General features: G+C 35.4%; 1 protein-coding gene across 8 annotated transcripts in view; it reads right to left on the bottom strand.

The window, feature by feature from the left end:
- LOC131071965 (CMP-sialic acid transporter 4) overlaps positions 1–12,194 on the bottom strand; it is a 51,155-nt gene extending 38,961 nt beyond the window's left edge. For 2 of the 8 annotated variants that reach the window (XM_059221077.1, XM_059221091.1), the window contains exons 1-6: positions 12,038–12,194; positions 9,633–9,690; positions 9,424–9,481; positions 9,226–9,337; positions 8,928–9,007; positions 1,774–1,848 (exon numbers count right to left, since the gene is read on the bottom strand). In XM_059221077.1, the coding sequence (XP_059077060.1) occupies positions 1,774–1,848; positions 8,928–9,007; positions 9,226–9,337; positions 9,424–9,481; positions 9,633–9,690; positions 12,038–12,064 (410 nt within the window). In that variant the 5' untranslated portion in view covers positions 12,065–12,194. The other 6 variants (XM_059221084.1, XM_059221087.1, XM_059221079.1 and 3 more) reach the window with 5 other exon arrangements.
- Positions 12,195–17,454: the final 5,260 nt, after the last annotated feature.

Raw genomic sequence — 17,454 nt, 5'->3', positions numbered from 1 at the left:
GAAACAGAAAGTTTGGTTCAAACTCGAAATTAGGTCAATCGGGGACAGAATGAAACTTTCTAAAAATAAACACTGCTAAAAATAGAAAGTTCTCAGAAAATGCTCAAATTTCATTGGTGGCTTCCTTGAAGGATTCTCCTTTGATATACTTAGCCTCAAATTTCACCATGCTCAAAGTTACAGACTTCCTTTTTAAGTCTAAAGGATAAAAACCCTAAAATAGACAATACTTGCTTCCAAACTTGGCCAAAATTTGGCTGCTTCTCTTTCATTCCCTTATATCAGTTCTCAAGGTGATCTTGACACTTAGCCCAATGTCCATCATTCCATTCCTTTGACTGTGCATTCTTTGTTCTATTATTGCAATCTCTTCCTTGGACGATGATATCACCCACTCAACAATGTCCTCCTCTCAACATCCAAAGTCTTGCTCCCCGTAATGTACTTGAAAAAAGACAAGGAAACATTGTAAAGTACAAGTATCAATCAAGTTCATAGTTAGCAAAATGCAAAGTTTGAAGGATAAAGCAATAAGCACAATGCATTTCTCAATACATTAAAACCCTAATTCTCGACTTGATGACAATATTAAGACAGTATCCTGTCTAGGCGGTATATTCCTTAAGAATCCTTCCCTACTTAGTCACTTTATTACTTCCAAAGGCCAGGATCTATACCAACAAGACCTTATAACTCATTCCTCAGGGTCAGGAGACGACACAAATTGCAAAACACTTGGTTTATTCAGCAAAAAGAAGGGTCCCCATTTGCAATGGGGCGATGTGTGAAAAGGTCACAACACTAACTTTTTTAGATTAGTGATCATAGGGTGCGGTCATAGTTTTCCAATCCTCCATCAGGAATCACCTCAGTATTTCTACTGCATACTTACTCTACGCAAGGAAAATCTCTTCCAGTTTTTGCCAAACCTCTAAACCCAAAAACTAATGCATCAAGCTGATGTCCATCTCAAACTCAGCAGAAAAATTTACTTTGCACCCTGTAACGAGGTGCTCTACTCCTGTACTGAAAAAGTCATCTACGTAGAGTACCAAAATAAGCAAATCAGACTCAACAACTCTGTAATACAGATTAGAATCTACTTTATTTTTTCTGAAGCCCATACTCAGCAAATATTCATCTATCATACAATTCAACTAAAATCTAATCTTCTAAGCATAACCCTTATCTCTTATAAAAGATGAGTTGGAAGATAAGTCTAAATCATCAGTGATTATCTACACTTTATTACACTAAATAGCTAAATAAAGACTTTCACATTAATCTTTAAATGTGAAATGCAAAATAGAATAACTCCAACCACTTGAACTCTTTCCAAACATTTACATTCGTTTAACTAAACCCATGCAGACGTTCCTATCCGACCTAAAAACTCAACAGACGTGAAAAGCAACTTGAGAGTTTTTGCAGTCCTGAAAAGCAAGCAATCCAATGTTAACTGCAACCAGGTGCTTTGCAATTACAATCATGTAGAAAGTATGTATCAATCACTATGAGTAGATTACTAGTGCAATCTGATAACCTCGTGGACACAAAAACTATCATAACTTACAGTTACAAATCTATGGCATGAAATGAAGGAAACAAGTATGGGAAAACACATTAAAGCTGCAAATCCAAAGTCCTTACAATTTGTAGGATTGCATATCAGAATGATGAATTTTCAGATAGAAGGGGCAAATTCGATGATGCAGGCATTTTATTGAAATTGAAATCATAAAATGAGAAATATACTTGGCAGAAAAGCAGCACCTGGTCCCTTTGAAATGGAAGCCCAATGAATCCCATATGACAAGCTGCATAAAGCTCCCACACCAGACCATCTGGCTGCCGACCTTGGCAGGAGCAACCCAGCCAGTGCATACAGCATACATGACCACGTAAGCATATAATACTCTGCTTTGCCTCTCACATTATCACCACTATACTCACTATTATCATTCATCTTAACATAGCAGAAAGCCTTCATGGTCTGTGATGATTAAATGAAGTGCTACAAATATTTATCGATCTAAAACAAAATCACATAATACTGAAACAATTTGATGGGACTAATTACTCCAGACCTTAATGCAAAAGATTGGTTTTATAGGAGTTTATATTTCATGGTATATTTGTGGGAGCTAGCAATAGAAATTTAAGACACCCATGCCTAATTATGGCATGGTAACTAATGAAAATATACTGAATCTTCCAGTTATTAAATTATGAGATCATCACACTGGAAGTTTCCAATAATATTGTAGCCTTTTCCTAAATTATCAGCAATTCTGATGTGGTTCACTTTAAAATTATGATGAAAAACCAAGAGACATATGAATCGAATATATAGTATCAGATGCTCATGCCTAGTATTTTTGTTAGAAATGTATTCATCTTCCTATCTGCTGGATTGAGATATGTCTTTTCATATAAATTTTCTTAGCTCATCTGCTGGAAAGTAAAAATCCAGCAATTGAAAAAAATTACCCAGCATGAGACAAAGCAACCAGCAGTTTTTGGACTTGTAGGCTCACAGTAAGACCCTATCAGCTGATAAAATTGAAGATCAACAAGTGCTATTTAAGGAGCACAAGAAACTGCACTTTTTCAACAAATATTTTATGAGATTGAAGCAAGCTAAGAATATTACATAAGGAAATAGACAACTTGAATGAAACCTTTCAGCCCAGGTTAGTCATTACTGACTTTGTGGCAAACAAGGTGTTAATTTTGTAACGTCGATCGTACTATTTCATGCTTCCGATATATATATATTAATTTGATTACATATACTAATATGTTAACGTTAACTAATGATAAATAAAACCAAAGTTAACTTATCGCATTTGACCAACGGTTACACCGTTCATGGTATCACGTGGTAAAGCGATTCTCAAACAAGTTGCACTCCTTTCGATCGGGTATGTAAACGGTGACTAGTTTATATACTGTGGTGAGAGGCACGTAGGGAAGAGACGTGTCTTCCCACATGGGAAGACATATCTCTTCACTACGTAACCCCTCATCCACTTATATAGCATGCTTACATTGAGGAGGATGTACACACCGAAATTGATAAGTGTGGTGCATCTTTAAAACACGCTATAGCAGATAAAATACAACTTTCGGATCATATCTCCATCTCTTCTATTTTGATCACAGAATTTTGAAAGAACTTAACATGGTATCAGAGCGAAGTTAAGGAAGATCATATTGAAATTTTGCAACGATCTCATAAACTTTCACTAGGCTCTTACTAAGATCACATTCCCATAATCCTAATGGCAACCGGAGTTAGGTTTGAAGATAGATTAGATGGAGGATCAAATTTTGTATCTTGGAAATTTAGGATCATGCTTGTTTTGAAAGAAAATAAAATTGACTATCATGTCAAAAGTGAAATTCCTGAACCCTCTGATGATATAGAGAAAATTTAGTGGAGCAAGGACAGTGAGAAGGCCCTTAAGATAATTGTGGATTCAGTAAGAGACCACATTGTACCAGTTATTTCTAAATATGAGACGGCTTTTCAGATGTTAAAAGCACTAGCTGACATTTATGAAATCAACAACACTAGCAGGGCTCTCACTCTAAAGAATCAACTACACCATATAAAGATGAATAAAGGAGAAACAGTTACATCCTATTTCTTGAGGATCGTTGAGCTTAGGGATCAACTATCCACTATTGGACATCTAGTAGACAACAAAGAACTTGCTATGATGGCCCTAAATGGACTTCCTACCTCATGGGAATCATTCATTCAAGGAATCAATGCTCGTTCTAAATTTCCTAAGTTTGATAGATTGAAAACCGATTGCATTCAAGAGGAATCTCAGCTTGTCACAAGAGGAATAAAACAAAACAATGGTAATGAAGACATTCAAGTTCTAAACTCTAATTCCCACAAGAAAGGAAAGGAGAAGAACTTTAAGAGAAAGAGGGACAACAGCTCAAATGGGAAGAGGTCTTCAAAGAAGAAGAGAGACATTTATGAAGTACAATGTTTCAAATGTGACCAATATGGGCACTATGCAATGAAGTGTCCAGACAAGATCAAACAACAAGCTTCAATGGTAGAAATTAAGAAAGGGAGTAATTCCGAGAAGCTAGTCTTCTACTCAGCCCTCTCTAGTCAAGTAACCTCCAGTTTCAACACATGGGTGATTGACAGCGAAGTATCTCGACACATCACTAGATTTCGTGAGCACATAGATACACTTGTGGAAAGTTCAAATGAAGAAGTGACAATTGGTGATGACTCAAATTATCCAGTTATGGGAATAGGAACCTGCAATATCAACCTAAAGTCAGGCATATCCCTACAGCTGAATGGAGTTCTATTTGTACCTGGTATAAAGAAAAACCTTGTCTCAGTTTCTGCACTTGAAGATAAGAGTTACAGATTAACGTTTATGGAAGGAAAGGTACTTGCTTGGCCAGAGAACTCCACCATCAAGAAAGCCCACACCATTGGAGTAAGACAAGGGAGCCTCTACAGACTTTGCACCACTCCACCTCTAGCCTTGATTCATGAGACTACAGATTCAAATGAACTTTGGCACAAAAGATTAGGGCACCTTCATTTCCATGCCCTACCTAAGATAGAGAAAATGGTGATCGGCTTACCCAAGCTAAGTCAAAAATCTAAAGGACCCTGCAAAGGGTGTGCCTTGGGAAAGAATACTAAAGGGTCTTTTAATTCTAGCAACAGTAAATCCAAAAATGAATTAGAATTAGTTCATTCTGATTTATGTGGACCTATGTCTGTACCCTCATTAGGGGGATTTTTATATTATGTAGTATTTGTAGATGATTATTCTAGGAAGACCTGGATATATTTTCTGAGGTACAAAGAGTCTGAAGAAATCCTTTCTAAATTTAAGGAATTCAAAGCTCTTGCAAAAAATATGACAGGTAAGAAAATCATAACCTTAAGAACAGACAATGGGGGGGCATACACTTCTGATATGTTTAAAGATTATTGTATAAATGTTGGGATTAAGAGGGAGTTAACTGTACCTTATAACCCACAACAAAATGGGGTAGCTGAAAGAAAGAATAGGACTATAGTAGAAGCTACTAGGGCTATGTTGTTTGACCAAAATATAGAAACCTCATTTTGGGCTGAAGCATCTAGGACAGCTGTGTACATTCAAAATAGATGTCCTCATTCTCTTCTTGACAATAAAACCCCTGAAGAAGCCTTTACTGGCAACAAACCTAACATAAGTCATTTCCGGATCTTTGGGTGTCCAGTCTATATTCATGTCCCCAAAGAAAAGAGGTCAAAGTTAGAACCTTCTGGAAAGAAAGGAGTATTTGTTGGGTACACTGAAACCTCTAAAGCCTACAGAATATACATACTTGGTCAAAGACGAATTGAACTAAGCAGAAATGTCATCTTTCAGGACGACATAGCATTCAGGAGGTCCAAAAGCTCTAATGAATTAGAACACCAAGATCCTCCTACAAGCTTGGATGAGGATTCCACCCCTAAGATTCAGAGGGAGACACCTGAAGATGCCGAGCATGAAGTTCAAGGCTTACCTTTAGAAGAAAATTATCCCGAAACTAGGAAGAGACCACTTTGGGCTAAAAAGATGCTTGAAGAAGCTGAAAATTATGCTGCTCCAGAGGGGACCTTCAGAGAAAGTAAGAGACATAACCTATTTTCCAGTTATACTGCCTTGATGAGTGAGATCATTGATGCAGAACCTTTCTATGTTGGAGATGCGCTCAAGCATCAAGTTTGGAAAGATGCTATGTCAGAAGAGTATCAGTCAATTTTGAAAAATGATGTCTGGGATATTGTGCCTAGGCCTAAAGGCAAATATGTGGTATCTTCTAAATGGCTCTTCAAAATCAAACATGCAGCAGATGGCAGCATTGAGAAGCACAAAGCAAGGTTTGTTGCAAGAGGTTTCTCACAAAAAGAAGGTATTGACTATGAAGAGACATTTGCTCCTGTTGCCAGATACACTTCTATCCGAGAAGTTTTGGCTATTGCGGCATCTAAAGGATGGAAAGTCCATCAAATGGATGTCATGACTATTTTTCTGAATGGTAAGATTGAAGAAGAAGTTTATTTGGATCAACCTGAAGGTTTTGTGATTCATAAGGCTGAATCACATGTCTGCAGATTAAAGAAAGCTCTTTATGGACTCAAACAGGCCCCCAGAGCATGGTATGAAAGAATTGATCACTATCTCTTGGAAATGGGGTTTTTCAAGAATGAAGCAAATCCAAATCTCTACTACAAGGTAATCAATGGTGAATTATTAATTCTTATTCTTTATGTTGATGATCTACTAATCACAGGAGAGCATAATTGTATTTCTCGATGTAAGAAAGAATTAGCCTCTGAGTTTGATATGAAAGATTTAGGAATTCTTCACTACTTCCTTGGATTGGAAGTTTTGTAGCAGGCAGATGGTATAATCCTTAATCAAGGAAAATACACCATTGATATACTCAAGAGATTTAGAATGTTGGATTGTAGATCCATGACCACACCTATGGAGACAAATTTGCACAAGCTAAAGGAAACAGCTGCAGAATCAGAGTTTGCAGATCCTACACTCTACAGACAGATTATTGGATCTCTGATGTATTTGGTAAACACAAGACTTGATATATGTTATGATGTAAATGCACTAAGTCAGTTCATGTGTGAACCCAGGGAAATACATCTTGTTGCTGCAAAGCAAATTCTGAGATATCTTCGAGGAACTATTGGTTTTGGTTTGAAATATAAACATGTAGAACTTGACCTACATGGATTCACTGATTCTGATTGGGCTGGAAGCATAGTTGACAGGAAAAGCACATCAGGATGTTGCTTCAGTTTAGGATCAGGAATGATCTCATGGATATGTAGAAAACAGTCTTCAGTTGCTCAGAGTTCTACAGAAGTTGAATACGTTGCAGCCTCCATGGGAGAAAGAGAAGTTGTATGGCTCCAGAAATTGCTTGCAGGACTGTTTGGTCAGCGCTTAAATCCTACTGTCATCTACTGTGACAATCAGAGTTGCATCAAGCTTTCAATGAATCCAGTATTTCATGACAGGTCTAAACACATTGAGATTCCTTATCACTATGTTCGAGATATGGTGGAAAGGAATGTGATCCAACTGAATTATATTAGCACAGGTGATCAGATTGCAGACGTTCTTACCAAGCCTCTCTCCAGGATCAAGATTGAACACTTTAGAGATAAACTTGGTATGGTTGAAAATGTTATTTAATTTTGAGACAGAGTCTCATTTATTCTGATATACTAATATATTTAAAGATGTTTAGTGTGTAAACTCTTTTATTTGTCATGTGTGTGACTCCATGACTGTTGGGCCTTCTGTGAACATTATTGAAGGGTGACGACTTTTCAATAATGAACACTTGTTTCAAATTGAAATTGATATTGTAAGGTGACGATTTTACAATTATCAGTTTAACCATCTTGATGGATATCATGTGACTTGATATCTGTGGACATGTCATGATAGTATATATATCTCTAAGACATTATGGTAGATATCTGTTGGTTGATATCATTAAATAAACCATAATTATGATAGAGATCTTCATGGTGAATATTATGAACATAATATTCGTGGACATGCCATGAAATCATTATCAGTATGGTAGGCATCATGTGACTTGATGCCAGTGCACATACCTTACTTGATAACTATGAGTTATGGTGAGTATCATGAGACTTGATATTCATTGTTGAACCATATCTCTGAATATCACTATGGTGTGATATCTCCTCTCTTCACAATCAATGGATGAATTGTGATGTTTTCTCTAACATGAAATGTGTCCTCCCTAGTTAAGAGGGAGTGTTAATTTTGTAACGTCGGTCGTACTATTTCATGCTTCCGATATATATATATATATATTTGATTACATATACTAATATGTTAAAGTTAACTAATGATAAATAAAACCAAAGTTAACTTATCACGTTTGACCAACGGTTACACCGTTCATGGTATCGGGTGGTAAAGCGATTCTCAAACAAGTTGCACTCCTTCCGATCGGGTAAGTAAACGGTGACTAGCTTATATACTGCGGTGAGAGGTACGTAGGGAAGAGATGTGTCTTCCCACGTGGGAAGACATATCTCTTCACTACGTAACCCCTCATCCACTTATATAGCATGCTTACATTGAGGAGGATGTACACACCGAAATTGATAAGTGTGGTGCATCTTTAAAACACGCTATAGCAGATAAAATACAACTTTCAGATCATATCTCCATCTCTTCTATTTTGACCACAGAATTTTGGAAGAACTTAACACAAGGAAGCACCCAAGGGAAACAAATAACAAGGGAATCAAAGATTTATGTGTTTCTTTCTGCCACTTCTGGTGCTCCAGGTGGAGTTTTAAAGCATTTTCAGAGACTTTCAAACCTCGAGTTGTGTCAATCAATTGTTAGGATGTAGAGATAGGGTTCCAGGGACTACAAATATTTATCCGAACTTTGGCAATGTGCTGGATTAGCAATGGATAATCCTCCACCTTTTAAATTTTTCAAGGTTTTTAACAATTTTATCCATTAAAAAGTTACCTTTTTATTTTCATGCACCAAATGAAGCAGTCTGTCCAGTCCAAAAGAGCGGTGTCCCTTCCAAATCTCCAAGTCACCTGACCAACAAGGACATCACCCAGGCCCGGGGGCATATTCTGGTGAAACACTGATTCGGTTGTTTGTCTTTTTTGTTTTCTGTGAGACTGAGGGTTATTAATTGTTTGTTATGGCTACTTTGGGGTTATATTCACAGGACTTGAGAACATGTTTGACAAAATAATCTGTCTTACTTGGCATTGTTCACTATCTTATTTGTTAATTGTACCTCATCCAAATAAACATCACTTTAAGAAATTACCAGTCAAACAGGCCTGTCAATATTACTTGTTATCCTCTGTGATGCCTTCTCTTTCCCATGTTCGAGTGAGAGCAATCAATGATAATGCACACTTTAGTGTCTCCACCTGCAAAATATATAGTTTTATTGACGTAAATATTCAATATCTCAGCAAACAAAATGAATATCCATATCATTAAACAAAATAAATGTCCAACTATAAATGATAGATACATTTCAATCTGCAGTAATAACTGAGTAGAATCAATGTACTGGAAACAAACAATTCAATCAAAGGGAAAATCTTTTCGTGTATACAACATCACAATCACATTGTATGCCCACCAAAAAATTTGCCGTTGTGATACTGTAGTCATACTTTCCAGCTCGTTTTGACCATGCAATAAGGATCCCTTGTGAACTAGTAAGCACAGTCAATGCAATTGTCACAAGAGACCTGAACTTTCATAAACAGAAACAAAAAGGTTAGTTAGCAATAATAAAAACATGAAATCAGTAGAATTGCTAATTCAAATGGCTTACTTGCGTTTCCATTCTGATCCTTCTTGAATGCCAATTTTTGGCTTATCTACAATACCTGCTGAACATGTACAAACATACATATATTGAATATAGTCTTTAGTACCAAGCTCCTATATCTAAGACTATCCTTTGAAAAATATTGCCAACATAGAAAAAGGTTGCTGGCAGCTATGAGCTTCTACAGGAGTTTCAGCCCAGCATTAACATACCACCAGAGCCAGATTTAGGGTGTGCATCTTCGATATCTGCTACATTCTCCTCCTTATCCTGAGATAGCAAAGGCAACCGTTATGAAATTCACTCCTTTATGCAAAACAACCATGTTTGGTTCAGTGACTAGTGGGTTTACAAATCATAAGATACTACATATGCTCATGATTCCAAAGGTAAAGTATAATCAACTAAGACCTAGAACTCTTTGGGGGCTTCACATTTACAGAGTGTCTCTTGTTTCCAGGAAGCAGAATTGTACAGAGACATTTTCAATGGCCAAAGAAAAGTACTTGACAATTATAATACTATTTTCAGACTTAAGACAAATAGAAGCACTGTCAAATAATAAATTCAACTACATCCAGCATTTAGTATCTTTTGAGAATACTATTATAAAATGAATATCTCAGATCAGTAAAAACTGACTTTTCCAATGCATACACATATATTCAGTACACAAGGAAATCCAGATTTTATCCTGGAGAATATCAAGACTCTCATGGAGTAGATGAAACAAATGGCAAAAGGTAGATGTGCATGTAAAGAATACTACAATACAGATATTTACATGGCAGCTTTTCAAAGTCCCACTACAGTAGTGGATATGCCCATATAAAATTTACAACTAAACACAGACATACATTTAGAAAGCAATACATGCAGCAGGTTATTGTATTTACGTCTGCTCAAGATGTTAAAACTTATATGCTTATTTCTCGGAATATCCTTTAAGAGCTACAATTCCAATGTGTTATTTTTCATTATAATGACAAATGGCTGTAGGAGATACATTTATCTGACAGTGGTGCAATTTTGAACTCTAGTGCTCTTCTTTGTTTTCTAGGTTTTCATTTTATTTAGGTTAATGCTATTATCCTTAAAATCCATCTTACTTTGCTAGAGCATTTTAATCCTACCCTGAAAAGTCTTATATTGCTCATATTTAAAATTCAATTTGATAATAATGTTCTCAATTCTTGAATCAAATGTATAACTTCTGCACTATTAAAGTCTCTAACGGATCTCAATCTCTATTCATAATAAAAATGAGAATATATTATAAAGATATAAATGGTTTGTCCAAAATCTAGATTTGGACAGTTTTTTACACGCTGTAAGCAGACATTCTAGGTGCTGATTGGATGTTGATGAGATAATTACTATTTCAATATGGCCCAGACATGGCAGTACTTTTCTATATGAGGAACTACAACTCTGGTGTATTGGATACTTAACAGTGGATACATACCAGTTAAGAATTTTTATCAGGATAGAATCTCATTGTTCCACGGCCGTTGCGGACGGGGAGACGGGGGGACGGGCTTCGGGGACGTGGGGACAAAGGGAAAAAGTTTCAGGGACAGGGGGACTTGGGCCTGAAGGGGGGATCCTATATGCACATAACAGATAGTTAGGAAAAAATGTGTTTCTTGATTTGTGTTTGTGCTTTCTGCTTTCTTGGGCTGTTTCTCCAAGTGCTTTCATATAGATCCGTCTATAAGAGTAGAGATGTCTACACCACTTTCGAATATACACACTACACTCTCTTGTGAAAAGCAAAAAAAAATTCTCATTGTCCAGCAATAAAGATGACGTGCTTTCTGTGCAATAAAAAATGCTGATGCACTCCATACTTCTAAGCCAAGCATCTCCCATGCACTAAAAGACCAAGGAATATGTGTTATCTATTTACCAAGCCAAAAAAAGTTTAAAACTGATTCATTAAAAAGGGTTATCTTAATTGCTTTAGAATTTCACGATGCACAAAATGGTTGCGGTGCGAAATTTTTAAATCTCAAGCTTAATCAATAATTGCCCTGCAGAAGACGATCCTCCAATGGAGAATGAAAAGAATTAACACCTTTAGTATATTGAATTGAGAAGATGCACATTAACCATTTAGCTAAATACGTAATTTAGTCATCAAAACCCTGGGATCTACAAGCATGCCTCAAATCCTCGTACCCCATAGCAAATTTCTGTAGGCAAAAGCATGGAATTGGGTTCCCTGGGAATTTAAAAAGAATGCTCAGAGCACAATTCTGCATTGCGAATAAGCAATAGAACTAAAGTTTTTGGATCTATTTGCACCTAAAAATGCTTAGAGCATCTCAAAGCAGACTGCTCAGCAAACTTCCACAGAGAAAATAGAAAAACAATATTTTCCGACAAAAGATCTCTGTAAAACACGGTTACACAACAGGCATACTGCATTGAAACTTTGAAAATGGACCAGATAAAAAACAAGTGCTTTGGATTGTTAAAAACCACAAATTTAGCACCCAAATGATAGTTTTCAATAAAAAGAATTATAGCTACTGACCCACATAGGATTTTGCAGCGTAAACAATAGAACATAGCGACAAAAATGACAATTTGAAAAAGGGTAAAACAATGGCACCTGATCTTTGATCTTTCTGTACTCCATTGTAGTCTAACCAGGTCTCGAATGCTGATATTAGGCTTCCGTCGACAATATAGGCGAAGAATTAACTCGGTGTCGAAGGTTCAGCTTATGTATGCTTGAATTTATTTTGCTTTCTCCGTGATACGGACTGATTTTCATATTTAGATATTAAGGCACACTTTTCCAAAAAAAGAAAAAAAAAGTATGGTATGTAAATTTCTCAATTTTTAACATTAATGTAATGTTAAAAGTTAGTAGCTCTTAACTTTTTAATAGGTTTAGGAAATTTATCACTAGAAACATTTATATTGGACCCAAGAAATCATATTGTGTGGATTAGGGGAGAGGATCTAGTACTTCGGGGGCATTCTATTCTAATAGTTGTGATAGAAGATGTTAATTTAATACCCATACTTGTTATTAATTTAATGTCTAATTTTTTTTATAACATTATATTAATAGTTGTGACTTTAAAGTTGTTATTGGTGATGATGACTATCCATAATTCAATGAAATGCTTCCCTTAGTCATAAAAAGCAACCAATCATATGATGCCACATCAGTTGCATACGTATGGGTCTCCCTTTTTCACGACTATTGGTCTAACCTTTTTTTGGACACATTGGCAAAAGGCATGTTGACATGGCATCATTTTATTATTATTTTTGTTGGCTCAAGGGTATCCCCACAACTCCACCCAACACCCAATTTGCCTTGCCTTGCCTTGGTCTTGCTTACTGTCAAGTTGGGGCCTAAAAGGGGCAAGCAAAGGCAAAACTAATCCCTTAGGGATGCACGCAATCACCCACAAACTACGTGCATTAGGCAAACTCGAGCCTCGGAGTTGAACCCATGACCAATGGGGAGCAAACACACAGCCCAAGCCAACTCCGCTACTTGTGCGGGTTGATATGGCATCATATTTGATAATATAGCCCTGAAAACTTAGTTATAAGCAGGGGACTTACCAAGTAAGTTGCTATAAAAAAATTGGGAGTGATTCAAAATTTCCACGTAGGATTTTGAGAAGAACGAAGTTAGGGTGCTCAACTGTTGGGTCCTCTCCCCTACATCGAGATTTATTGATCCATTATTATTGTTTTCATTCTACAAGATTCATCTACACATTTAATCAATTAATATTTCATAAAGCTTTAAATTTTGCACAACATTGCAATCAATTGAGGTAATTTCTAAGGGTATGAACAACTATATAAACATCACTCACGATCATTTAGAGGTAGTCAAGTGGGAGATTTGAGTTGGGGGTCATGTTTGAGCATTACATTATAAATATCATTCAAATTTTATAATTTACCTATTTATAATCAAATGGCTAAGGCCTAGCATATTGGAAGTCCATTGTGATAGATAGTAATTTGTTCACGATTGGGGATAAATAAAGTTCATAGTGGTCTTACATTATTTCATTAGAGTTTCATTGTGTGATTGTGTGTTATTTTAATTCACTACATGGTTGGATAATATTTATTGGATCCTTTGTCCATGACTGCATCACTCATCTCTACATAGTGTCAACAAAATATTTTGATTCTTAGGTGATTACCAAACTATCCTTTGTTGTGTTTTACATTAAGGTTTATTAGATTTAAATCTATGTTAGATTGTGCGTGCATTAGTTATGGATCCAAGTATCTTTATTTCTATTTAAATATGAATCTCACATTTAATCACTAGCCCAAATTTTATAATATGAGTCTTAGATGGCCCCACTTAATCTAGGATAATATGTGTTTGCTTAATTGCATTTGTGTAATTAGTCTAGGTTAAATTCGAGGAAATTTTATTTTGTTTCACATTTTATGTGATTTGTCCAAATTTACACCCCCAAGGTTTGACTTTAGGGTCATACTTTCTTTGATTTTATGATATTTCATATCTATTATTATTCTAACATTATCATTCAAATTTAAGATTTCCTAGTGTTTGGGATTTATCCATGCTTATTGCACCTTCATTGGGGTTTGGGTATACATAGTCACATATATCTTTCCTCCCACCTTCCCACAGTAGGATATTCTATCTTATAGATCCTTTTAAGTCTTTCTCGTTGGTTAGTATTCATGTGTACATTTAAAATTTTGACAAATTTTTATATTTTATTAAATAACATCCCTCTATCTAGGTTGTTATTCTCAAGACATTTTATAAGGATAAGGATATGGATGTGTTTTTATAGAGGCTTTATTTAATAATGTCTGATATTTTAATTCCTTATTGATTTTTTTGGGTATTCATCTATGCTTATTATATATCTTTGTGTATGTATTCATACACCTAATGATATGATCATGTGACACACCTAGTGCAAATATATCTTGTGGCATGCCATATTGCACGCATATAAATGATCTACCTTTACCTCTTACTCCTACTATTAATATTGATTCTTCTCATGACGATTTTACTTCCACATGTTGTTGATAAGCTAATATGTATAGGACACACCTTTTAGATAACAAATCCCCTCTCATATACAATGATGTGATACATGATGGCTAATCTTCTGCATCTCATGTTGAATATATTAGTACTTATCTTTTGCATCATCTTTCCTTGCATGGTGATAACTTGTACCTTAATGATCATTCACTAGCTTCTCATGTTGATTTTACTGATACTCTATTGCCTTATCATACATTATGAAAACAAGAAAATGGTGGAAGGGTTAATTACATACAATAAACATAAAACACAAGTAAAACATAAAAACATGCAAGAAACCTAGGATTATTTGCATACAATGAACATAAAACACAAGTAAATCATAAAAACATGCAAGAAACCTTTATACCCTTTCCTTCCTCCTCTGATTGAGCCAAATCATGAACTGGATGTGCCCTATTGCTCTACTTAATGAGTTTTGCTCCTTTGGATGGATTTATTATGGATTTCTCTTCGCTACACAACAAGGGATTGAATGGGATTAGGATGGAGGTGAATGGATTTGGTTAAGTGTGGCATAAATTGGGCGTAATATGGGTAGTATTGATGGATCGAGAGCTCAAACTAACAACATAAGATTAATTGGATGATGGATATGGATATGGAGGAAGAAGACTCCAATTTATAGATTGGAGGAGGCTAAAATGGTGGGCCAGAATTGATTTGGAATGGAAGGTTGAGTTTGAAAGAAGGTGGGAGAGAATTGAGAGGTCAAGATGTGGGATTCAATAGATTTTCCATAAAGGTATCTCTTGTCTCTACACTCCTCAAGTACATGGGGAAGAGATCCTCAACTACAAAGGAATTAAAAATTCCTAGATAATAGATTGTGTGGGAAGAATAAAGGAATTAAAAATTCCTGGGGAATAGAGGGCATGGGGATGTGCAAAGGATTTGAAATTATTTGACATGACCAAAGTTGGTGCATGTAAGGTTTGGAGGGTGAGATGGGAAAGTCATTTATGGCAAAGATTTGACTCATCCATTAAGGGATGTGCAAATGATTAGGAGTGATTACTTGGGTTAATGAGGGTTAAAGTACAAGTGGTAAAATTAGGAGGATGTGACACGAGGAGAGAGAATGAGTGGAGGGATATAAAATTAGAGAATAATGGTAAGTATGATTAAAGAAGAATTAATTAGGCTAGATGGAGATCAGAGAAAGTGATTTGTAGGAATCGCATAATTAGGTTAATTAGTTGAAATTAATTAGCTAAATGGGATTAGAAGAAATAAAATGATGAAGGTGACTTTAAAAGAATAAGGGAATAGTTAATTTTTTGATATATTAATTATTGGACTACAGTGATAAAATTACTTAAATTTGATTTAATTTGTTTTAAGAGGAATGGGATAGACATAATAAAATAAATTAATTGTGTAGAAAGGCTTAAATTAATTAATTATTAATTTAATTAATTTTATACATCTACACATTACATGATATTACAAGTTGTAGCAGAAATTTTATATAATGATTACGATGGGTCTAGTGATTCATCCTAACGTGTGAAGTAATTCTTACTAATTATATGCACATGAATGATAAAAATCTATCAATTAGTGATTTTAGATTATATATAAGTGGTAGAGATTTATAATGGCTTGATTCATCTTGCTTGCTCCACGCTTCATTTCCTAGTTTGGTCATTGTCTTTACTGCATTTTCTTAGACCTAATTTACTTGAAGAAGGTGTGAACTTTGATATGGCCCCTCATAATCCATATTTCAACCCTCATGCATTACATGTAAATATGGCTTATGCCTTCCTATATTTACTTTTCACATCCGCCTTAATTTACATGATTATAATCAAATGGGGCACATGCATCAAAGGTTAGGAAGATGATGAAATGTTAGTCTATTAAAACTTGTCTTGTCTATTGATGCACGTAATATACTTAATGTCCCTAAAGATACATCTAAAATAAAGGAACATTAAATTATTCAATGGTTGCAAAGCACCAAGCTAAAATATTTATATGGGATTAGTATGTTTGTTGTCATTCTATAGAGATATAATGCAAAAGGTCTTGCTATTTAATACAAATTGCATTCAAAACCATTCCACAATTAGTAACATCTTTGATAGGCTCTATTGGACATGGAGGAAATCATGATATACCATTCAATGATTAATGAATTTCGTTGAATGTGAAAGAAAACTTAAGGAAGTGATATCTCTACATACATGGTAAAATGCAATGAATCAATCATTAAACAATATTTAGTTGACAATGATTCCTAGCCTTGACATGTGCACTAATAAGTATCCAAAATTGTTGGTTTAATTAATTATTCATCTTGGATATACTTACACTTTACTTAAGTTTACTTAGGTACATGCACCACACTGTAGTTTGCATATGAGACACTTGGGAAGATGTGCATACATTGGGAGTGTGTGTGTGTAGGAGAAATTCCACCTTTTATGGTGTGATCTTGTTATTACTTTATCATATCCACTTATTGTGGAGTGATAATTCCACCTTCAATGGGTGATCCACCTCATGTGGAATTTTTTACAATTTCTCCTACCTACCCTTGCATCTCATTGAGCCACATGTCATCATTATGTGCTATCTTGTCTCTTAGCCTTGCCTTTATAAACAAGCTCATCTACATTGCATGTAACTTTTGATGATCCAGTTGATCAGTATTTTCATCTTGCTTAGAATATAGTTTATTCATATCAATCTATTTTGTCTCTCTTTCGTGTTATTCAATGTGCTCTTGATCTTGGCTATCTTCAACAAATTCTCACATGGTATCAGAGCCTATAGGGCTTCATTGATTAGTCTTTTTTGGAGAGATTTTGGAGCTTTTATTTTTGGATTTGGGGAGCCTCTCATTTTAGGTGAATTCTATGATGATTTTGACCTCACCATTGCATTCGAGAGGCTATTTCCATGAAAAATGAGTATAAATTCGGCCTATTTTGGAG

This window comes from Cryptomeria japonica, chromosome 1, assembly GCF_030272615.1.
Source record: "Cryptomeria japonica chromosome 1, Sugi_1.0, whole genome shotgun sequence".
NCBI classification, from domain to species: domain Eukaryota; kingdom Viridiplantae; phylum Streptophyta; class Pinopsida; order Cupressales; family Cupressaceae; genus Cryptomeria; species Cryptomeria japonica.
This window is presented reverse-complemented; position numbering and strand designations above follow the sequence as displayed.